Source organism: Malaclemys terrapin, chromosome 2 (genome assembly GCF_027887155.1).
Source record: "Malaclemys terrapin pileata isolate rMalTer1 chromosome 2, rMalTer1.hap1, whole genome shotgun sequence".
NCBI lineage: Eukaryota > Metazoa > Chordata > Testudines > Emydidae > Malaclemys > Malaclemys terrapin.
The window spans coordinates 246,713,991-246,732,675 of record NC_071506.1 but is presented as its reverse complement, the minus strand read 5'-3'; the positions used below and the strand labels follow the sequence as shown (position 1 = coordinate 246,732,675).

The 18,685-nt window shown below is 44.1% G+C and overlaps 1 protein-coding gene across 1 annotated transcript in view; it reads left to right on the top strand.

The window, feature by feature from the left end:
- The window catches only part of RSU1 (Ras suppressor protein 1), a 187,212-nt gene that overhangs the window by 17,360 nt on the left and 151,167 nt on the right, over nt 1-18,685 (top strand). Inside the window, exon 3 of the mRNA XM_054020597.1 lies at nt 10,926-10,976. Coding sequence (XP_053876572.1) covers nt 10,926-10,976 — 51 coding nt within the window. The remainder of the gene's footprint in view (nt 1-10,925; nt 10,977-18,685) is intronic.

Here is an 18,685-nt window from a genome sequence, read left to right as displayed (position 1 = left end):
TTGTTTTTTTTGCGGGGGTGGGGGGGCCCTTAATGGGCTATATAGTGTCTTTCACTTCTAGGTTAGTAGTTTGAATCCAGGCTAAGATTAAAGTAACAGAAAGCTACCATCTTTTGACCTCTGGTCATTGTTCTATATGTAGGGCCCTACAGAAATTCATGGTCCATTTTGGTCAATTTCATGGTCATAGGATTTTAAATTTCATGATTTCAGCTATTTAAATCTAAAATTTCATGGTGTTGTAATTGTAGGGAGTCCTGACGCAACCTCCTTGCAACTCCTTTTTGGATCAGGACCCCCAATTTGAAAAGCGCTAATCCCCCCCCAATGAAATCTGTATAGCAGAGGGTAAAAGCACACAAGACCAGATTTCACGGGAGGAGACCAGATTTCAGTCCGTGACATGTTTTTCATGGCCGTGAATTTTGTAGGGCTCTGTTTATGTGGAATGACTTTCTAGTGGACAAGTATACACACTGCAGAACTACAGTATAGATCCTTGCTGGTAGACTGAGCCTGGAAAGTGGACTGCTCCCGGTGGTAGAGTTGATTGCCATTGATCAGGGTTGATTGGTGGGGGAGTATTAGTGGAGAAGCTGATGGCGAGAGTATACCTGCTTTGTGACTATAGGACTTCAGTCTCCCTTTGTGGCTGTTAATCAGTCACCTTTCAAGCCGTGAGCTGTCTAAACTACAGTATATATCAAATATGAAGACTTTTCCTTTTCAGCACACCTGATACCTTGGAATAGAATGATAAAAGTTAAGAAATTAGGCACGAGAGGTATGCACAAGTTACCACCTTCAATGAAATTCCATAAACAGGTATTGGTGATTTCAGTCTGGGATGTCTCAACCTAGGAATGTGTTCATTAGATTTTAGTGAAATAGCCATTTCAGTTTTAAAATAAAAAGAAGCAAAAGTTGAAATATTGTGATTTTTATTTTTATACAAAACGCTTTCCATTCTAAAATTTGAAAATATTGTCACATTCAGAACAAAATGGTTTTTTTGTTAAAAAATAGTACTTACAAACCAAGACCCTTTTTGAAAAACTAATAAAATTTTTAGTGTTCTAGGTTTCTGTACTTAGTTTTCATTGTATTGTACAGCTACTTTGAAAATACAGTTTAAGTGATGTCAATGTGTTGTCTGGCTTTAGAATAATTTAAAAACGAAGCTAGAATGCCATCTTGTGGCTCTGGTAGCTTGATGTTCCTAAAATAGTTACAAAGGCATGGACTGCTTCAGAAGGTTCATGAAGGACACAGCAGAGGGAGTTTTTGTGGCAGTATGACGTTTTCTCTGTCCTTTTATTTTCAGATTTCTTAATATATTTGCAGCCTGATGCAATATTTTCTGAATTGGTCAGGGCCTTGATCTTTTGTTTATTAAAGATAACTTCAGGCAGAAGTTGAAGAGATGCATAAAATACGCGGTTAGCTTTCTTCATATTAGTAGAGAGGGTGAATGAAATGGCATCAGCTGCCGCTACTCTCTTTGGGAACCCATTTCAGGGACTGCTGCACCAGATGTTTCTGCCACTGTGTTGCAGAGCCATAGAATCAGGTTGTCCCTGTTTTTAAAGTAGCATGCTCTGGAATGATCCTCTTCCTCATGTGATAGGAAAAAACTGCATCTTATAATTGTAATTCATTAAATGTTAGTTTTAAAAGGTTTGTCAAAATATTAAGTTATTAAATATTAGCCATTCTGTACAATAAGGCTCCGTATGATGGCTAATGCTCTTGTTTGCCGCCCCCCCCCCCACCATATTGCTGATCCTAATATTCATAGCAATTGCCTTTGCAGAACCTTTCTTTGCCCTCCTATTGTTAGTGAATTACTGAAGAGAAATCTCTTTGGAATAATTTGGGGTGAGTGTCCTGTGTTTCCTTCTCCCTTTCTTCCTGCTCCTCTTCCTCCCAAGCCCATGAAATGGTTGAGTGAACTATTACATGTCCAGGCCTTAGAAATGAAATTTTCATGGTGCTGCTTTTAGGCTCTCCATTCATTTCTCTGGTTGGTTCCAGGATTTGAAAATTTAACTTTGCAGAAATAAGCTTTCATGGGTTAGGGCCATCATCTTATACAAAATCAAGTTCTCATTAGTGGTGACCCTCCAGATTTATAGCCTTTATACTTAAGATAATTTTTCAGACATGAACGTATGTAAACCTATGCAGTGCTGTGCTTCTAAAGATACAATTCCAGTTCTAGTGTACATATAAATTCCAGCTTGAGGAGACATAGCCACACTAGCTCTAGGCAAGTCTACACTACAGCACTACATTGGCGCAGCTGCACCAATGCACCACATCAGGTGAAGACCAGTTATACCAACGGAAGAGCATCTCCCACCGACATAGCGCCAACGTGGATAGTACTTAAGTTGCTGTAACTTGTGTCGCTTGCGGGGTGTGTGTGTGTGTGTGTGTGTGTGTGTGTCTCTTTTGCACCCCTGAGTGATGTAAGTTACATCAACTTAAGTGGTATTGTAGACCAACTCTGAGTGAGCTAGCGCACTAAGATACCAGTGAGCTCTGGTGATGGGAGGAGCTAGCTGCCCTCACTATGATTCACTTTGACCAGTGGTTCTCAACCAGGGGTATATGTACTCTTGGGGGTACGCAGAGGTCTTCAGGTGGTATGTCAAGTAATCTAGATACAGTATTTGCATAGTTTTAGAACAGGCTACAGAAATAGAATCAATGTGGAGAAAATTGTAATTGTTGCTGTTGCTTCACTGCCTCCCAGAATGACGCGCCTCACAAGTGAAAAACAGGCTCAACAATCACACTTAAATTCAAGTATAATATTTATATTCCAATTAATTTATTTTATAACTATATGGTAAAAAGGAGAAAGTAAGCGATTTTTCAGTAATAGAGCTGTGACATGTTTGTATTTTTGTTTGATTTTTGTAAGCAAGTAGTTTTTAAGTGAAATGAAAGTTGGGGTATGCAAGACAAATCAGATTCCTGAAAGGGGTACTGTAGTCTGGAAAGGTTGAGAACCACTGACTTACACCATAAGCTTGTACTCAGGTTGACTAGCCCTTCCTGCCACTCGTGCTGGTACAGATACACCCAGGCTAGCTCTCATCATGTGTATCTCCTTGAGCAGGAATTTATTTCCCATTGTAGTGTAAACATATTCTTAATCTGCAGACAACTCCAGTGCTGCTGCTCATAGCTTTTCCAAGCTGCAGCATTCTGAAAACTGGCCAGTACTGTAAGTTTTCATTGCTGCGGCTCATAACGCTCTAGGTGAAGTTTTGGGGCAATAGAGGAACAGACAGGAATCGGGCTAATTTCATGGCTTTCTCAAGCAACAGCACTATGAGCAGCATCAGGCACTGGAGCTATCCACTGTGAAGAAGATTTCATGACTGGGGACGATATATAGAAGACAGTTGTTCTGCTGTGACATGGTTAAGGGAGGGACAGAATACTGGGGATCCCATCCCAGAGCCGCCTCATTACTATGAGGTTGAAAGAGGGAATGTCCTTTTTTCCAGCAGCCAGAATAGCAATAGGTGGAATGAGTACTGTTCAAATTTACTAGAAACCTGTTAGCCAGAACCTGATACAAAAGACAGGAGCAAAGTCCAGGAACAGTGCTTAAGATTTTAGCACCCTTTCTTTTCTCCTGAGCTAAGAAGAAGGGATGTGTCAATAGCCTTTTTCAAACTGCACTTTGGTGAGGAGGATAATTCTTAAAGTTGGGTTTCTGGTAAATTTCTTGCAAGTGTATTGGTGTGAAGAATGTGTATAAAGAGCGGGAATGGGGTTAAGAATAGGGGTTGGAGGAAAAGATTTCTAGGGATAAACTAGAAAAGAGAAGTACAGTATGGGGGAAGATAGGCCAAGGAAAGACAAAATATGAGGAAGTTGGTAGACAATAAAACATACATCAAGAAATAGAGGATATAAAGGGGGAAAGAAGAAAAGACTGAAAATAATTGAGGTTTGGTCTACACTACAAAGTGAGGTCAATGTAAGTTGTGTTGCGTCAACTTATTTGTGCTTGTGTCTGCACTCAAATGACTTCTAGTGCCGTAAAAGTCCCATTATGGTGACACAGTAATGCCACTTCCCCAAACAGCGTTGAGCCATGTGGTTGACGCAGTGCAAACGTAGACACTGTGACCTATGTTGACCTTAACAGTCCTCCAGCAGCTGTCCCACAATGCCCAACAGCGACTGCTCTTGTCATAGTTATGAACACCACTACCCAAGGGTCACAGAGCCCAGAAGTCAGCCATCCTGCCCAATGCCCCTGCATATTTTTGAAATGCCTTTTCCTGATTGCCCAGTTTGGTGGGCACACCCAACAGCTCTCCCTTGTGTGGAACTGCCCAACTGACCATGCCAGCTAGACACGTACCTGGAGTAGACTGGAGATCTTGGATCTCTTGGGCCTGTGAGGAGAAGAGGCTGTTCAGGTGCAGCTACGGATTAGTCATAGAAATAGGGATATCTACGAAAAGATTGCACAGAGGATGCAGGTGAGGAGTGGAACAGGAATTTGCAGCAGTGCTGTGTGAAAGCAAAGGAACTGCAGGAGAAATATAGCAAGGTCAGGGAGGACAACAGTTGATCTGGTGTCAAGACCACTCTTACAATTAGCTGCATGGCATACTTGGCAGAGACCCTACCAGCACCTCACTGTGGATGCCTCAGTGTAATCCAGGACAGACCTCTGCTGTCAACAGTGAGGAGGAGGAACACCTGTGGGGGTGGCTAGCTATGCCACAAGCCAGAATCTGTTCGAGAGTCCATCACTGTCTAGCCAGTCCCACCAACTGAGCATGGATGAGCCTGATGAAAGGAAAGGAATCTCAGGTAAGTGTGTGCATGTATTCTTCCTTAAAAGGAGTAAATGTGAAGACTGCACACAACTCAACATCCGGTTAGCAGGAAACAGAGGTCTACATTGTTTTACTCCCATGAGAAGGGGTAGAGGTACATCAGAGGTAGTTATCTACTTTTCATTCCCCTGTGGGGTTAGGTGAGGGGAGGGCACGTGGAGCAGTTTATGTACATAGGGATGTCCTTTGTGTCCTCCGGAGAGATCTTGATGAAACTTCCATGGAGGTACTCTGCAATTCTCTTCTGAAGGTTTCTAGGGATGGCTAGTCTTATTTTTTTCCTCTGCAGTAGGACACTTTGCCATCCATTCTGTGATAACTTTGGCAGTCACCATTGCAGGAAACAGGCTGGTGGCATATGGGATTGGTGGCTTTAGGAAGCTAGCAGCAGCTGTGCTTTTTTGTGCCTTTGTGACCCTTGAGCGAGACACCAGCTAAAATCACAACTGCCTATGGAAAAACGTCAGCACTCGATGCCACTGCTTTGTACTTGTAACTATGGAAACAGGGCCAAATTTTTATTGTTTTACATGACCGAACAATTCCCTTCTCATTTTGTCACCTTGCTCCCTGGTGAGCCATACTCACCATGGCTGCAGTTGGAGAACTGTGCTGTGCAGAGGCCCTCCAAAGCTGAAGTGTCAGTAAGCATGTCTTATTTAAACTCCTATGGGAATAAGGGAAGAGTTCTGAAACTGATCTTTCGGTTTCCTTTGTGACTGTAAATGCAATGATACATTTGTCTATTTTATCTGTAGCTTCTGCCATTGCAGCTTTGAGAGGTCCCCAGTCTGGAACATCTGACCCTGATGAGGAGAGAGACACTAACTAGAGAGGACATAGTCAAGATCCTGCAAGCCAGGGATGCATCAGACTGTGAAGAGAGAGCCGTGTGTGTGTGTGTGTGTGTGTGTGAATACAGGAGGCAGCCTGGAAAAAAGTCCCAGCAGGAAAAGGAGAGGGACATACACCAGGACATAATGGGGCTTCTGAGGCAGCAAACACAAGTGCTGCAGATCCGTGTTGACCAAGCATGTGACTACTGGACCTCTTGCCTTTCTTTGCAGTCAATGGAGAACTCCATTGCAGCATCTCTACACCCTCCAACATTCCACGAAGCCTGTTGGGCTGCATCCCTACCACTCCTCACTGGGGGACAGTAAGGAAACCTTCAGCATCACATATACTGACCTGAGAGACACGACTGGTGTATGTTTGGCAGAAATGGACATGAATGTTTTCTTCTATTCTAATTTTAAAATCCTGTTCTGTTCATTTATTGTTTGCACTGTCTGGTTTTTAATTACACACTTTTTTTGCACTATTTTTGGTATAGGACTTTTATTTTTTTGGAAATAGTCATCTTTCTGACTTAACACATACTACCAAATCCCTAGCGCTACTCAAAGCACATATTACTTGTAGTGGAACAGGACAACAGAACTCATTGATTCAGTTAGAAACAATGTTAGAATTATAAATGTACAATAAGCACTGCATAATTGACAGATTCATTAAGTCAGTGTGATTTTCATAAATGTACACAAAATGTTACACAATTCCTAGCAGCCCCCAAAACTTCAGGGCTGTATTCATCACCATCCAGCACAGCACCTTACTGTAGTTGACTGTTAAAGTGCTCTTTCAAGGCCTCTCCCAGCTGCATAGCTCTGTGTTGAGCTATTCTGATAGCCCTTATTTCTGGCTGTTCAGATAGCTGCTCCACCTCCGCTGTCCCACCCTGCAGTAACACTTCCCCCTTTGCCACGGAGTTATGATGCAGAACACAGAAGGGAGCTATAACCAATGGGATATTTTTCTCACTGAGATCCAGTCATGTGACTAAACACCGCCAGCACCCCTTCAATCTGTTGAAAGCACATTTAGCTGTCATTCTGCACTTGCTGAGCTGGTAGTTGACTCTTCCTTGAAGCTGTCAAGGTGGCCAGGGTATGGCTTCATTTTTTTTTTTTTTTTTTAGCATGTGCATAGTAGTCTAGCCAAGCGATGACATCTTCAGTGGTGTGATGCAATTCTTCTAGACCACTGCTGAACCTAGTCAGCAGACATTCATTGACAGTGTGCGTCATCGTCTGTGTTGTGCCGCAGTTGCACAGAGGGCTGTCATGAAGGCCCCAGCGATACTGGTTGGCTGCACAGAGACCTTGCCTGGTCTGGAACCTGTTCAACAGGGACCATTGGCAACAGAGCAGGTCAAAACCAGGTGGCAAATTGTGGGGTCGGTGACAAGGGATTGGTTGGGGATTATAACAGATCCATTCCTCTCGCCAGAGTGTTTCCGCCCTAACATCCTGGCTTGGCGGTGTGACGTTGTAGTCTATATGGTTTTATAAAAATATGCTAATAAGTGAATATAATGTAACTGGAATATGCTTCATGCAAAAGGTCTCTCGTAAGGTATCATTACAAAGCTTATAATCTGAGTGTGATCATCCTATTGGTAAAAATGTACCACTCTTGTATCTGAAACTAGAAATATGAAATATAACTCTGAGGGCCTATTGTAATTATGCAAAGTGTGGGCCATTAGTGGTGGTTTGGAATCTTGATGACTCCCATTAACTGGACAGTTGTCTGCAGATGGGTGTGTTTTACCTGTAAGACTTCCTGTATATGTGTGTGCTGGCAAGTGGGCAATGAAGTCTTGCAGTGACATGTGATCATGTCTCCTGAACTGGAATTCATCTTTAACCTGGTGTCTTTCCATTGTGGGGGTGGGAACCCAGAGAGGGACAAAGGGTTCCCGCCTTATGCAAAAGATCTATAAAGGGGTGGAACAGAACAAAGGAGGGAGGAGCCATCATGAAGAATCCCCTAGCTACCACCTGAGCTGGAACAAGAGGTGTACCAGGGGAGAGAATTGCGCCCAGGCCTGGAAGGTGTCCAGCCTGAGGAAGAAACTTACTGAAGCATCTCTGAGGGTGAGATTATCTGTATTCAGTTTGATTAGACATAGATTTGCGCATTTTACTTTATTTTGCTGGGTGACTTACTTTGTTCTGTCTGTTACTACTTGGAACCACTTAAATCCTACTTTCTGTATTTAATAAAATCACTTTTTACTTATTAATTAACTCAGAGAATGTATTAATACCTGGGGGAGCAAACAGCCATGCATATCTCTCCCTCAGTGTTATAGAGGGTGAACAATTTGAGTTTGTCCTATATAAGCTTTATACAGGGTAAAACGGATTTATTTGGGTTTAGACCCCACTGGGATTTGGGCATCTGAGTGTTAAAGACAAGCACACTTCTGTGAGCTGTTTTCAGGTAAACCTGCAGCTTTGGGACAAGTAATTCAGACCCTGGGTCTTTGTTGGAGCAGATGGGAGTGTCTGGCTCAGCAAGACAGGGTGCTGGAGTCCTGAGCTGGCGAGGAAATCAAGTGTAGAAGTAGTCTGGGCACATCAGGTGGCAGCTCCCCGGGGGGGGGGTTCTGTGATCCAACCCATCACAGGCGTATGAGACCATGATAGGTGACGTGATGGCAAACGTGCAGCTGGTGGTTTAAAAAGGTCATTGTGAGCGGCAGGATAGAGTTGGCATGTACTTTCTCCAGTAACCTGCCAGTGGCAAACTCTCATCTGATAGGAGGCGGAGCAATATTGCTCAGAACTGGAAGCCATGGGAATGGAGTCGGATGCAGGGTGCCAGAGATGATAGGTGTGGTGGCATGTAACTGCATATCCACCTGTTTGGTGTGTGACAATCAACTCCAAACTGCTGGGCAGTACTCCGCCACTGAATGCAAGGTGGCAAGAGCTGACATCCGTAAAGCTGGAGCATGAGCACCCCACGACAAACCTGCCAGTTTGCTAAGAAGATTGTTGCGCGTCTTAACTTTAGCTGCTGTCTTCTTCAGGTGGACATAGTAGTTCTGTGTGCGGTCTAAGGTCACACCATTCTACTTCATGCTTCACCTTCTGGCCATTCAGATATGGCTTAATGTGCCAGACAGGTAAGATGGGTCCCGGAGGCTCGCTATTGACATTTCAGCATTGCAAGTGGTAATTTTGCTAGTTGGAGAGAGAAAATGCAGCTTCCTGTACAGTCCTGTGTTCTTAAAAATGCGAGTCTCTCACTCTTCCTGACCAGCCGACGATGTAGGTGAAGCATCCCCTGTGATCCACCAATCCTTGCATAACCATAGAAAAGTAGGTCCTTTCTGTTGATGTATTCTGCATAGTAATATGGGTGCCATCAACTGTCTCACCACACTTTGGGATCTCCATAGCTGCAAATCAATTCACAGTGTCCTGCACATTGCCTAGAGTCTCCATCCTGCATAGCAGGATACAATTAATGTCCCTGTACGCTTCTATGACAGCAGCCCTCACTGTTGATATTTCAACTCCAAAATAATTTCCCACTGACCGGTAGCAATCTCTTGCTGCAGCCTTCTACAATGTGATCACCACTTGCTTCTCAGTTGTCAATGTAGCTGTCATTCTGATGTGTCTGCTCTGGAGGGCTGGCATGAGCTCAGCACACAGATACAGGAATTGTGACCTTTTTGCATCTGAAAGTTCTGCAGCCACTGCTCATCCCAAACCTGCATTATGATGCAATCTCGCCAGTCTATTCGTTTCTTGGCCCCAGAATCAGTGCTGTACCACCTACAGCTTCTTTGTGCAAGCTGCCAACAACCTTGAATTGCTTTTTTCTGTGTCCCTTAACAGTCTGTCCTTAAAGAAATTGTCATGTGCCCCCATTGTTGCAGTACTTCCTGCTCTCTGCAAATATTGAATGATTGTTTGCAGTGTTCATGACAATAGCACAGAGCTGTGCGGGCTCCATGCTGCTGTAAGAAATGGCAGACAGTGATAAGACAAGTGCCATGTGGATTTGTGGGATTTTAAAAACAGGCATGAAAATTGTTATATGGATGGTATTATGTGATGGAGAAAGTTGCATAATGGGAACTTGACTCCTTGCTCCAGCTTTCCCGCACAACTTGTATGTGCCCCACAACCAGGGCCGGCTCCAGGGTTTTGGTCGCCCCAAGCAGCCAAACGAACAAACAAAGCCACGATCGCGATCTGCTGCGGCAATTCGGCGGGAGGTCCTCCGCTCCGAGCGGGAGTGAGGGACCGTCCGCCGAATTGCCACCGAATAGCTGGACCTGCCGCCCCTCTCCAGGGCGGCCTCCCCAGGCACCTACTTGCCAGGCTGGTGCCTGGAGCTGGCCCTGCCCACAACAGATTGCCTTTTGGGGAATTTTCACATTGCGCTGGAGGGTTGGATGTGGTCCTCTAGGATATCTACCCATAGTTAAGGCTACAATTTTGGCACAGGTTGGTTTTTTTTTTTTTTTTTTTTTTAAGTCATGAACAGGACATGGGCATAAACAATAAATCATGAATTTGCTGAAGCCCAAGCCCTGCTGCCTGGAGCTGAATTACTGGAATTTTCAAAAGTCAGAGATCTTGTAAAATCACAGAATCTGTGACCCCCCATGACAGATTAGTAGCCTTACTCATAGTACACCGCACCTTGTGTCAACACCAGCACTCCTTTTAACTTCAAGTTATAAAATGGTGTTATTGCATAATTCTATTAGAGATCCTGTGAAGCGTGTTGTATTTGGAAAAAATATACAAGCTGTAAGTCACTTTATTTACCCGTTAGTACTTTGTGTCGTTTCTTAATTTTTACAGATTTTCATAATCTCAAAACATTGAGAACAAAGCAGGCCACATTCTTTCTTTAAATTATCTTTTTAGTGAAATGGTGCTCATATGAAGGCAGATCCATACTGTAATGTGCGGGTGGGGAGGGCTGCGGGGGGGGAGGGGGAGAGATGTTCTGGCGTCTTAGTACTGTAATTGTAATTGGGTTAGTATGGGAATCATACAGGTTCAGACCTATCAAGATACAGAGGAATTGGCGTGTATTGCTCAGTTTAACCTCTGCCAGTGTATGTAAATGTCAGTCTCCTAGATGGGGAAAGTTTTTGGTTGGCTGAAACTGAACTTGCATTTGAGTTATGTTAGTTCATTCACTTACGGTCTTTCTTCTGCTCTCTTACAGTCACTCTGTCCCACATCACACAGCTGGTTCTCAGTCACAACAAGCTCACAAGTAAGTACATTTCTTGGTGGCTAACACTATTTTTTTAGTTGATAGAAGCCTCATTGCTACCACTTGAACAACATTCAAAAGTTGCCATGGGTGATGTTCCATTTTATTATTTATTTAGCCTCAATTAGGCTATGCTGCTTAGAGATGGTGGCAAGGCCCTTGTCCTAAATAGATTGTCTAAATAGTTGCATTACAGGAAATGGATGGAGAATGTAATTTAGCAGTGATGTTCAGCAGGTCTCCTTAGTTTTATGTATTTTTGTTTTTCATTCTCCATTTGTGAGGATAAAATCCTTAACTGTGATCTTATTTCCAATCCATTCATTTAAAATTTCTTCTTCTGCCTTGTCTGTAAGTTTCCTACATCTCCAGAAGTCTTTTTTTAAAGTATATTTGCTTTGTTTGATTAAATGTGCAATATTACAATGACCATGCATGTGCAGTGTTAAGTATGTTTGTTAACTTCTGTTGATTTTGTGTGGGTTTTAAAACAAGGAATGAACTAAGAAGTCTAACTTGGTCAATGTATAAAGACCTGCAGTGTTGCAAACTTTTGAGGGAAGGGACCGCATCTCTGTGTCTGTACAGCACCTAGGACAATCAGGGCCTCGATCCTTTGGATGTTTCAGTCAAATAAGTAGTAAATCAGTACTGCGGTAGGGTTCAAATGACAGAAAAATCATGACAGCCTTCTTAAACATGCATTTTCCTGTCATGGGGGGGAATGGCAGGCTATTTCAGGGGTCATAGTAGGTAGAGGAGAGCGGTGTATGTAGAAGGAAAGCGGCAGGACCCCAGACTCACCCCGCACTCACACCCCACAAATGTTCTGCCTTATCTACAATTAAAATTAGGTGGCTGCTTGGAAGTCACTCTACTGCCATACTGTTGTGACTCCGATGTGACTTGCTCTGGGAGCAGCTCACGTGTACAGGAGTGCAGGTTCAGATGGCATCTTGCTAGTCCAATCTAGTTTTCTTTACTCCTTTGGTACTCAGCTGGGCCTTTGAAGGCACGATTGTGCATCCCTCCCGCTCCCAGGTATGTGCCATCCATGGAGTGTGGGGATGGGAAATTCAAAGCTGCTGTGTGGTGGAGGAAGGTGGAGTCAACGCAAATAGGATGGATGAGGAAACACAATTGTCAGGGAAGGAGGACAAGAGAAAAACTCAATGGGAGGGGGGAAAAAGGGGAGATGTGAACACAGTAACCACTTGGATGGGGGTGTAGTGCTGTGTTTGTCCATTGCAAGGGGGTGCTCTAGCATAGTGGTTCTCAACCAGGGGTACACTGAAATCTTCTAGGGGGTACATCAACTCATCTAGATATTTGCCTAGTTTTACAGTAGGCTACATAAAAAGCATTAGCAGAGTCCGTACAAACTAAAATTTTGTACAGACAAAATGAGAAAGTAAGCAATTTTTCAGTAATAGTGCGCTGTGACACTTGTATTTTTGTCTGATTTTGTAAGAAAGTAGTTTTAAGTGAGTTGAAACTTGGGGTACAGAAGACAAATTAGACTCCTGAAAGGGGTACAGTAGTCTGGAAAGGTTGAGAGCCACTGCTCTAGCAAAAAGAGGCTGGAAATCACTGTCACAAACCCTTTAAATTGTCTAGCTCATTGAATTTCAGGGAAGTCTAAATTCTTCAAAATCTCTTAAGAGTTATGTTTTTAATACCTAGGACTTGCCTAAAGGAAAGTTTTTGTCTGGAAAAAAAAAAAAAAGGGGGGGATTATGAGTTAAGGGCTGTGAGGATGACGTAATCAGTTATGTGTTATCATAGTATGTAAAGGATAAATATATTCTGAATGAGAGTAGGGTTGCATTGTATTTTTAAGATGTGGCATTAAGTGGTGTAAAGGAATAGCTGTGGACATGGGTGCCAATAGGCAAGTGTATAGTTGCTCTAAATTTTTAGTGGGCCATTTTCCTCATAGCTAGTATATTAGGAGAATCACAGAAACTTGAGTCTTGGTCGTATCTTGTCCTCCATATCTTCCTGCTTCTTTTGTCTCTCTTCTTATCTTTCCCACCTGGATCCCAAGGAGATCTCAATATTCTTATATAACCTTGACCAGAGATTTCATGCCCACTGACATGTGAAGACAACAAAGGACCTTTCCTCAGATCCCTGTTTCAAGAAAGGCACCATGCCTCACGGTGGAATTTTCCCCTTATGCCATAGATAGCTGATGAGTAAGGCTGCGAGTTTGTCACGGGGTCATGGAAGTCACGGATTTCATGACTTTCCGTGATTTCTGCAGCAGCCGGTGCACCTGGCTCAGGGGCAGCTCAGGCAGTCCTTGTGCCAGGTACACCAGCCACTGCTGGGGCAGTATCAGGCCCCCGCGCGCCCCCCCCCCCATCCAGCAGCAGAGTTTGCATGTCAGAGGGGGCACTGGATGGGGGCCTCCCCTGAAGTGGCAACATCCCCCTCGCTCAGCTGCTAGGCAGAGGCGTTGCTAGGCAGGTCTGCGGGCTGCGTCCGCCCAGAGCGCTGGCTTCGCAGCTCCCATTGACCAAAAGATACCAATAAAATGGGGTAAAAGGAGTAGATTATTGTCATCTACCAACTCTGACTTTTAAATCGAAGGGTTGTATGAATATTAAGGGATGAGTGTCCATTCTTCCATTTAAGAGATGCTGTTGACCTGTCAGACCCTAAAATGCTTCTTATAGGAAGGTAAAGGCCAATAATTTTCCCCAGTGGGGTATAACTAATATTCTCCAACGTTGGAAGTTACCACGCTTTTTAAAAGAAAAATAAATGTTGAGTTGAAATAGTGTCTCTCCCTTTAAAAAAGGCCAAATTTCAAATTCATATTTTTGTATCTGACACTCTTGACCTAATCCTTTAAGCGATATAATTAATTGTCTTAGTAGATTGTTCTTAAAATGACTTGGGAAAACAGTGGCAATGACACTTGATATGTTCCACTAAGGTCATATTAGCATCTTTTACTAGTTTTCTGTCATATAAATGAATGTGCTTGCTTCTGTTTTTCTACTGTCTGTAGTAAATATGTCCATTTGATAGAGTAAATACGTATAAAAGGTAAGTGGATGGGCATATCCTTCTGCAACCAGTATCTTATTTTGCCAGTCAACACTACTAAAATTAAGCAAAGCTTCATTAAGGTCTGATAACGCCATTAAATCCCATTACGCTGATTACACTGTTCTGAATATTTTTACTCCCAGCATGTTTCCCTTTTGCACTGTTAACTTCTTAGCGTGCCATTCACATTGCTATTAAATTTGCATTTATCTTCCTGTAAATCATTCTTTATCAGAGGTACGCAAATCTGCATCCCATTGATTGAATAGCGTTGGTTGCTTGGTTAAATCATTTAGGGCTTGTCTGCACGGCCAGTTAATGTGTAATAAGCCAGGGTGTGAATGCACAGCGCCCTACCATGCTGTGCACTAACTGGCTGGACCCTGCTACTGCACGCTAAAAGTTCAAATAACCAGTAGAGGTCTGTGCAGCCATTGAGTGCATAGCAGGCTAGTGTGCTGTTCATTCGCACCCCGGCTTGCCACGCACTAACTGGCTGTGTAGACGTTCTTCAGTAAGTGTACACAGATTTGGAACAATTGCCATTCCAGTTTCAACTTGCCCTGCCACAAACTTAGTAGAAGGGGAGAAAAAGGAGGTATCTGGCCCTCCTCTGACTATATATCTGTTGGGCCAAATGCCTTTCAGGTGTAACTCATGTCTTCATTGGTGTTACACTAGCGATTCATTTAGCTAACTTTGTTATAATATCTGAAAACACTGATGTAAAACGGACCTTGTTTTTACTGTATTGTCCTTTTTCTTTCTAGCCATAAATCTTGTCCCTTACTGTACAATATTCACTTTAATTAGGTGTCTAGTCCACTAACCCTGTACAATTTGACTTCTCCAGACTTCTGCTTGAAACTGTTCTAAAGCTGTCTGTAAATGTTCACTAATAAGTGATACTCAGAAGCAGGTTTAAAACATGGGCATGACTCTAGATATAGTTTCAAGGGAAATAACCTGAGCTACTTAGTTAATGTTTCTTCTATCTAGTAACCCTGTAAATTAGGAGAGTCAAAACTTTAGTAACTCTGTAAAGATCACAAGTGTCGTCGTCATAGTATCTCTAAAACCTACTTGGAAGAGACCAGTGCTAGCAGCAGTTCAGTCAGTGCTCTCCCACCTAAATTGATCGTGCAGTGCAGATGTACCACATGTGTGCTCCATGCTTGTGATGTATTCTGCTCCATTAAGTGCCCAGCAGCCTAGAACAACATGAAGCTTCTGCAGGGCAGTGGAGTTCTGTTCCAAAGGAAAGCTTGAATATTTGCCTCTAGGAGTTTCTGATCAAAGCAGGATTATAGTTGAAGAGATTGGAAATTAACCTAAATTCACACCTCCATAGCAGCTCTGAGACAGCACGGTCGTGACTTGGGGAAGAATGAATGAAATTTGGGATATCCAGGAGGTAAATTGGGTGGAGAGAGGAAATATTGTGAGCTGCTGTGGGCTGGTAGGACTTCTAAATGGTAGGCTTCAGCAGGAAATGGGAAAAGAAGGGGGCATAATCAAAGAGGTGATTTACAGGGAGGACGGGGGTTAGGTAGCTCTAATCAATTTATTTCATTTGGGTTACTAGTTTCCTTGTTTCTGAGGGAAGAGCTTCAAAAGACGGGCCTAAAACAGCTGCGTCATGGTAGACTGGAGAAAGGGATACCTTTTCTGGGCCTCAACTATAGTCAGTGGATCGGATACAAAGATGTATTTTGGACCCTTTATGCCATTTGGACATCATAAAGAGGCTGCTAATCTAGGTGGAACTAGCACCTGGGGAATACTTCTGGCATAAAGGTGTTCCTTGAGTAGCACATAGTTGGCAGAAAGGGGCTATAAAAGGAGATGGCACAGAGCCAGTGTTGGTTGTATGTCAGAAAGGTGAGGGCATGGTTAGTGCCCAGTGTTCTGTTTTACAGTGGAGAATAACCAGGTTCTGGGGACTATTGTCACCAAGTGTAAGGGAGTGCAGCCCTGGAGCTCCAGTCTTTGAAGGCAGAGGGTCAATCAGAATCTGGTAATTGATAAATAAAGGAGAACTGTGGACTATACCAGTGGTTTTCAAACTGCGGGTTGCGACCCAGTTCGCGGGTTGCGGAATATAAGGCACTGGGTCGCGGCGACTCTGGTCAGCACCGCCGACCGGGCCATTAAAAGTCCCGTCGGCGGTGCTGCCCGGCTAAGGCAGGGTAGTCCCTACCTGTTCTGACACCGCGCTGCGCCCCGGAAGTGGCCAGCAACAGGTCCGGCTCCTGGGACAGGGGGACATGGGGCTGCCCCGAGCACCAGCTCCACTCCTGGCCAATGGGAACTGCGGGGGGCGGTGCCTGTGGGAGAAAGCTGTGCGGTGTCGCTTGCACATGTCCGCCTAGGAGCTGGACCTGCTGCTGGGTGCTTCTGGGGCACAGCGTGGTCCGCAGTGCTAAGGAAGCCTGCCTTAGCACCCCCACTGCGCTGCTGACCGGGAGCCGCCCAAGGTTATCCCGTGCCCCCTTCCCCTGCCCCAGCCCTGAGCCTCCCTGAAACCCAGAACCCCTCCCTGCACACCAAACCCCTCAACTCAGGTCCCACCCTAGAGCTTGCACCCCCAGCCCAGAGCCCTGACTTCCTCCTGCACCCAACCCCCTGCCCCAACCCGGAGCCCCCCAAACCCAGAACCCCTCCCTGCACACCAAACCCCTTATCCCCGGCCCCACCCCAGAGCCTGCACCCCCACCCCAGAGCCCTGACTCCCTCCTGCCGCAACCCAGAGGCCTCCAAACCTCTCATCCCCGGCCTAACCCCAGAGCCTGCACCCAGAGCCCTGACCCCCTTCCACACCCCAACCCCCTGCCCCAGCCCTGAGCCCCTCCTACAGCCCATATCCCTCATCCCCAGCTCCGTTGGGTCGCAGGCATCAACAATTTTCTTGAACTGGGTCTCTAGAAAAAAGTTTGAAAACCATTGGACTATACAGAAGTCTTTATTAACTTCCTAATATAGACTTTCATGTTTCTTAAGGCATAAGTGATTTTAGTGAATCAAAAACACTTCATCAAATCAATTGGAGGGAAAGTATGGTGAAAGGTTTCCAGAGCCTTGTAATCATTAATTAGCCCCAAACCTCAAAGTTCCATAATTGGGAAAAGTCTACCTTTAAAACAGGTTTGACTGTTAAACTCAGTTAGTCATAATGAAGTTGAAAAACAGATGAAGTTGACAGTGTCTCTTCAATATGTGCAAGCTGTCTATAATGATATTAAACACATGTGTTTCACATGAGGAAGATCTTCTATTTTAGGGACATGGAGTGGGTCACAGTTAAGTTACCTGCACGCTAACAGATGTATTAGTTATCACCTTATTGTAAGTAGACATTTTATGTCAAATGTAGGTCAAATTTTGGACCCAATCTGCTTAAAGAAGTTACTGCCTTAGACACACAGGCTCTTCTAGAGCCTGTTTAAGGTAAATCCAGTTGGTACCTCAATAATACTGCAACTGTTTTGGTGTGCTTTTCTATTTTGTGCTATTTCTGTTTTTCTTTCAGAATCTCTGAATCTTCCTGCCGTTTAAGTAGAAGTGCTGCTTTTAATAGATGTTGTCTGATTTGCCCATTAGAGGTCACTGTTGAGATACCTATTTCTTCAGTTTTCTCTTGAAAGAGAAGCAAACTGTTGTGTGAACAGTAGGAATTTGTTACAGAATATTTGCCTGTGGACCCTCAGACAAATGGAGGTGCTGATCCCTTGGAAATCTTAGACATAGTCTTGCATGGTATCAAGCATCAGATAACTCCCTTCTCTTCATGTGTCAGTATAATAATGCCTGTATTGGTAATTTTCACTCCATGCATCTGAAGAAGTGGGTTTTTTTAACCCATGAAAGATTTTATGCCCAAATAAATCTGTTAGTCTTTAAGGTGCTACCCAACTCCTTGTTGTTTTTTAGATATAGTCTGTAGACCACAGCTTGAAAATCACTGCTGTAGATGAGTGACAGCCTCACCTCATCCCCTGGTGACCTCACCTTGGTTTCCCAGATAAACTCCATGAAGGGTTTTTCTAGTCCAATCACAACAGCCCTCCTTGGGGTCTGTCTTATTCACTTTAAGTTCAAAATTAAACACACAGGTCTTCCCTCCAGTCTTGAGCTGGGTACAGCCCACACTCCCCTCCTCTGGACAGAGTCCTTCCTGCCTTAGCAGGCTGCTCCTAGTTGGAGCAATTCCCCCGGTCTCATGGTCTTCCTTGCAGGAGCCTCTCTGCAGCCCTGCAGTTTCACAACACCCTCCTAAGCTTTCTCCTCACTCCATTGCAGCCACCTTCTGATCTTTATAGGAAACTTCTTGTTTCCCCTAGTGTGGGGCTCATGATGTAATCAAGTTTGGCTTGGCCCTGCGCTCTCCAGCCCTGAGGGCAAGTCACCCTGTTGCAATTAACCTGTTGCATCCTGACCAGCTCCTACACTTGAGTCTTCAGTGACTAGTCATCTGAAACTTCTCTGTTGCTTTCTTTCCTTTTATCTGCTCTCTGACTCTCTTGTTGAGTCCTTCCACTATGGTCTTTCTGCATTTCTTGTTTTATAATCCCCTCCTCTTCCCTTGTCACCATTGAAAAGTCTTCTGTTTTGTACGCTGTCTGTAATCCCTCCACCTGTCTCCTTGATTC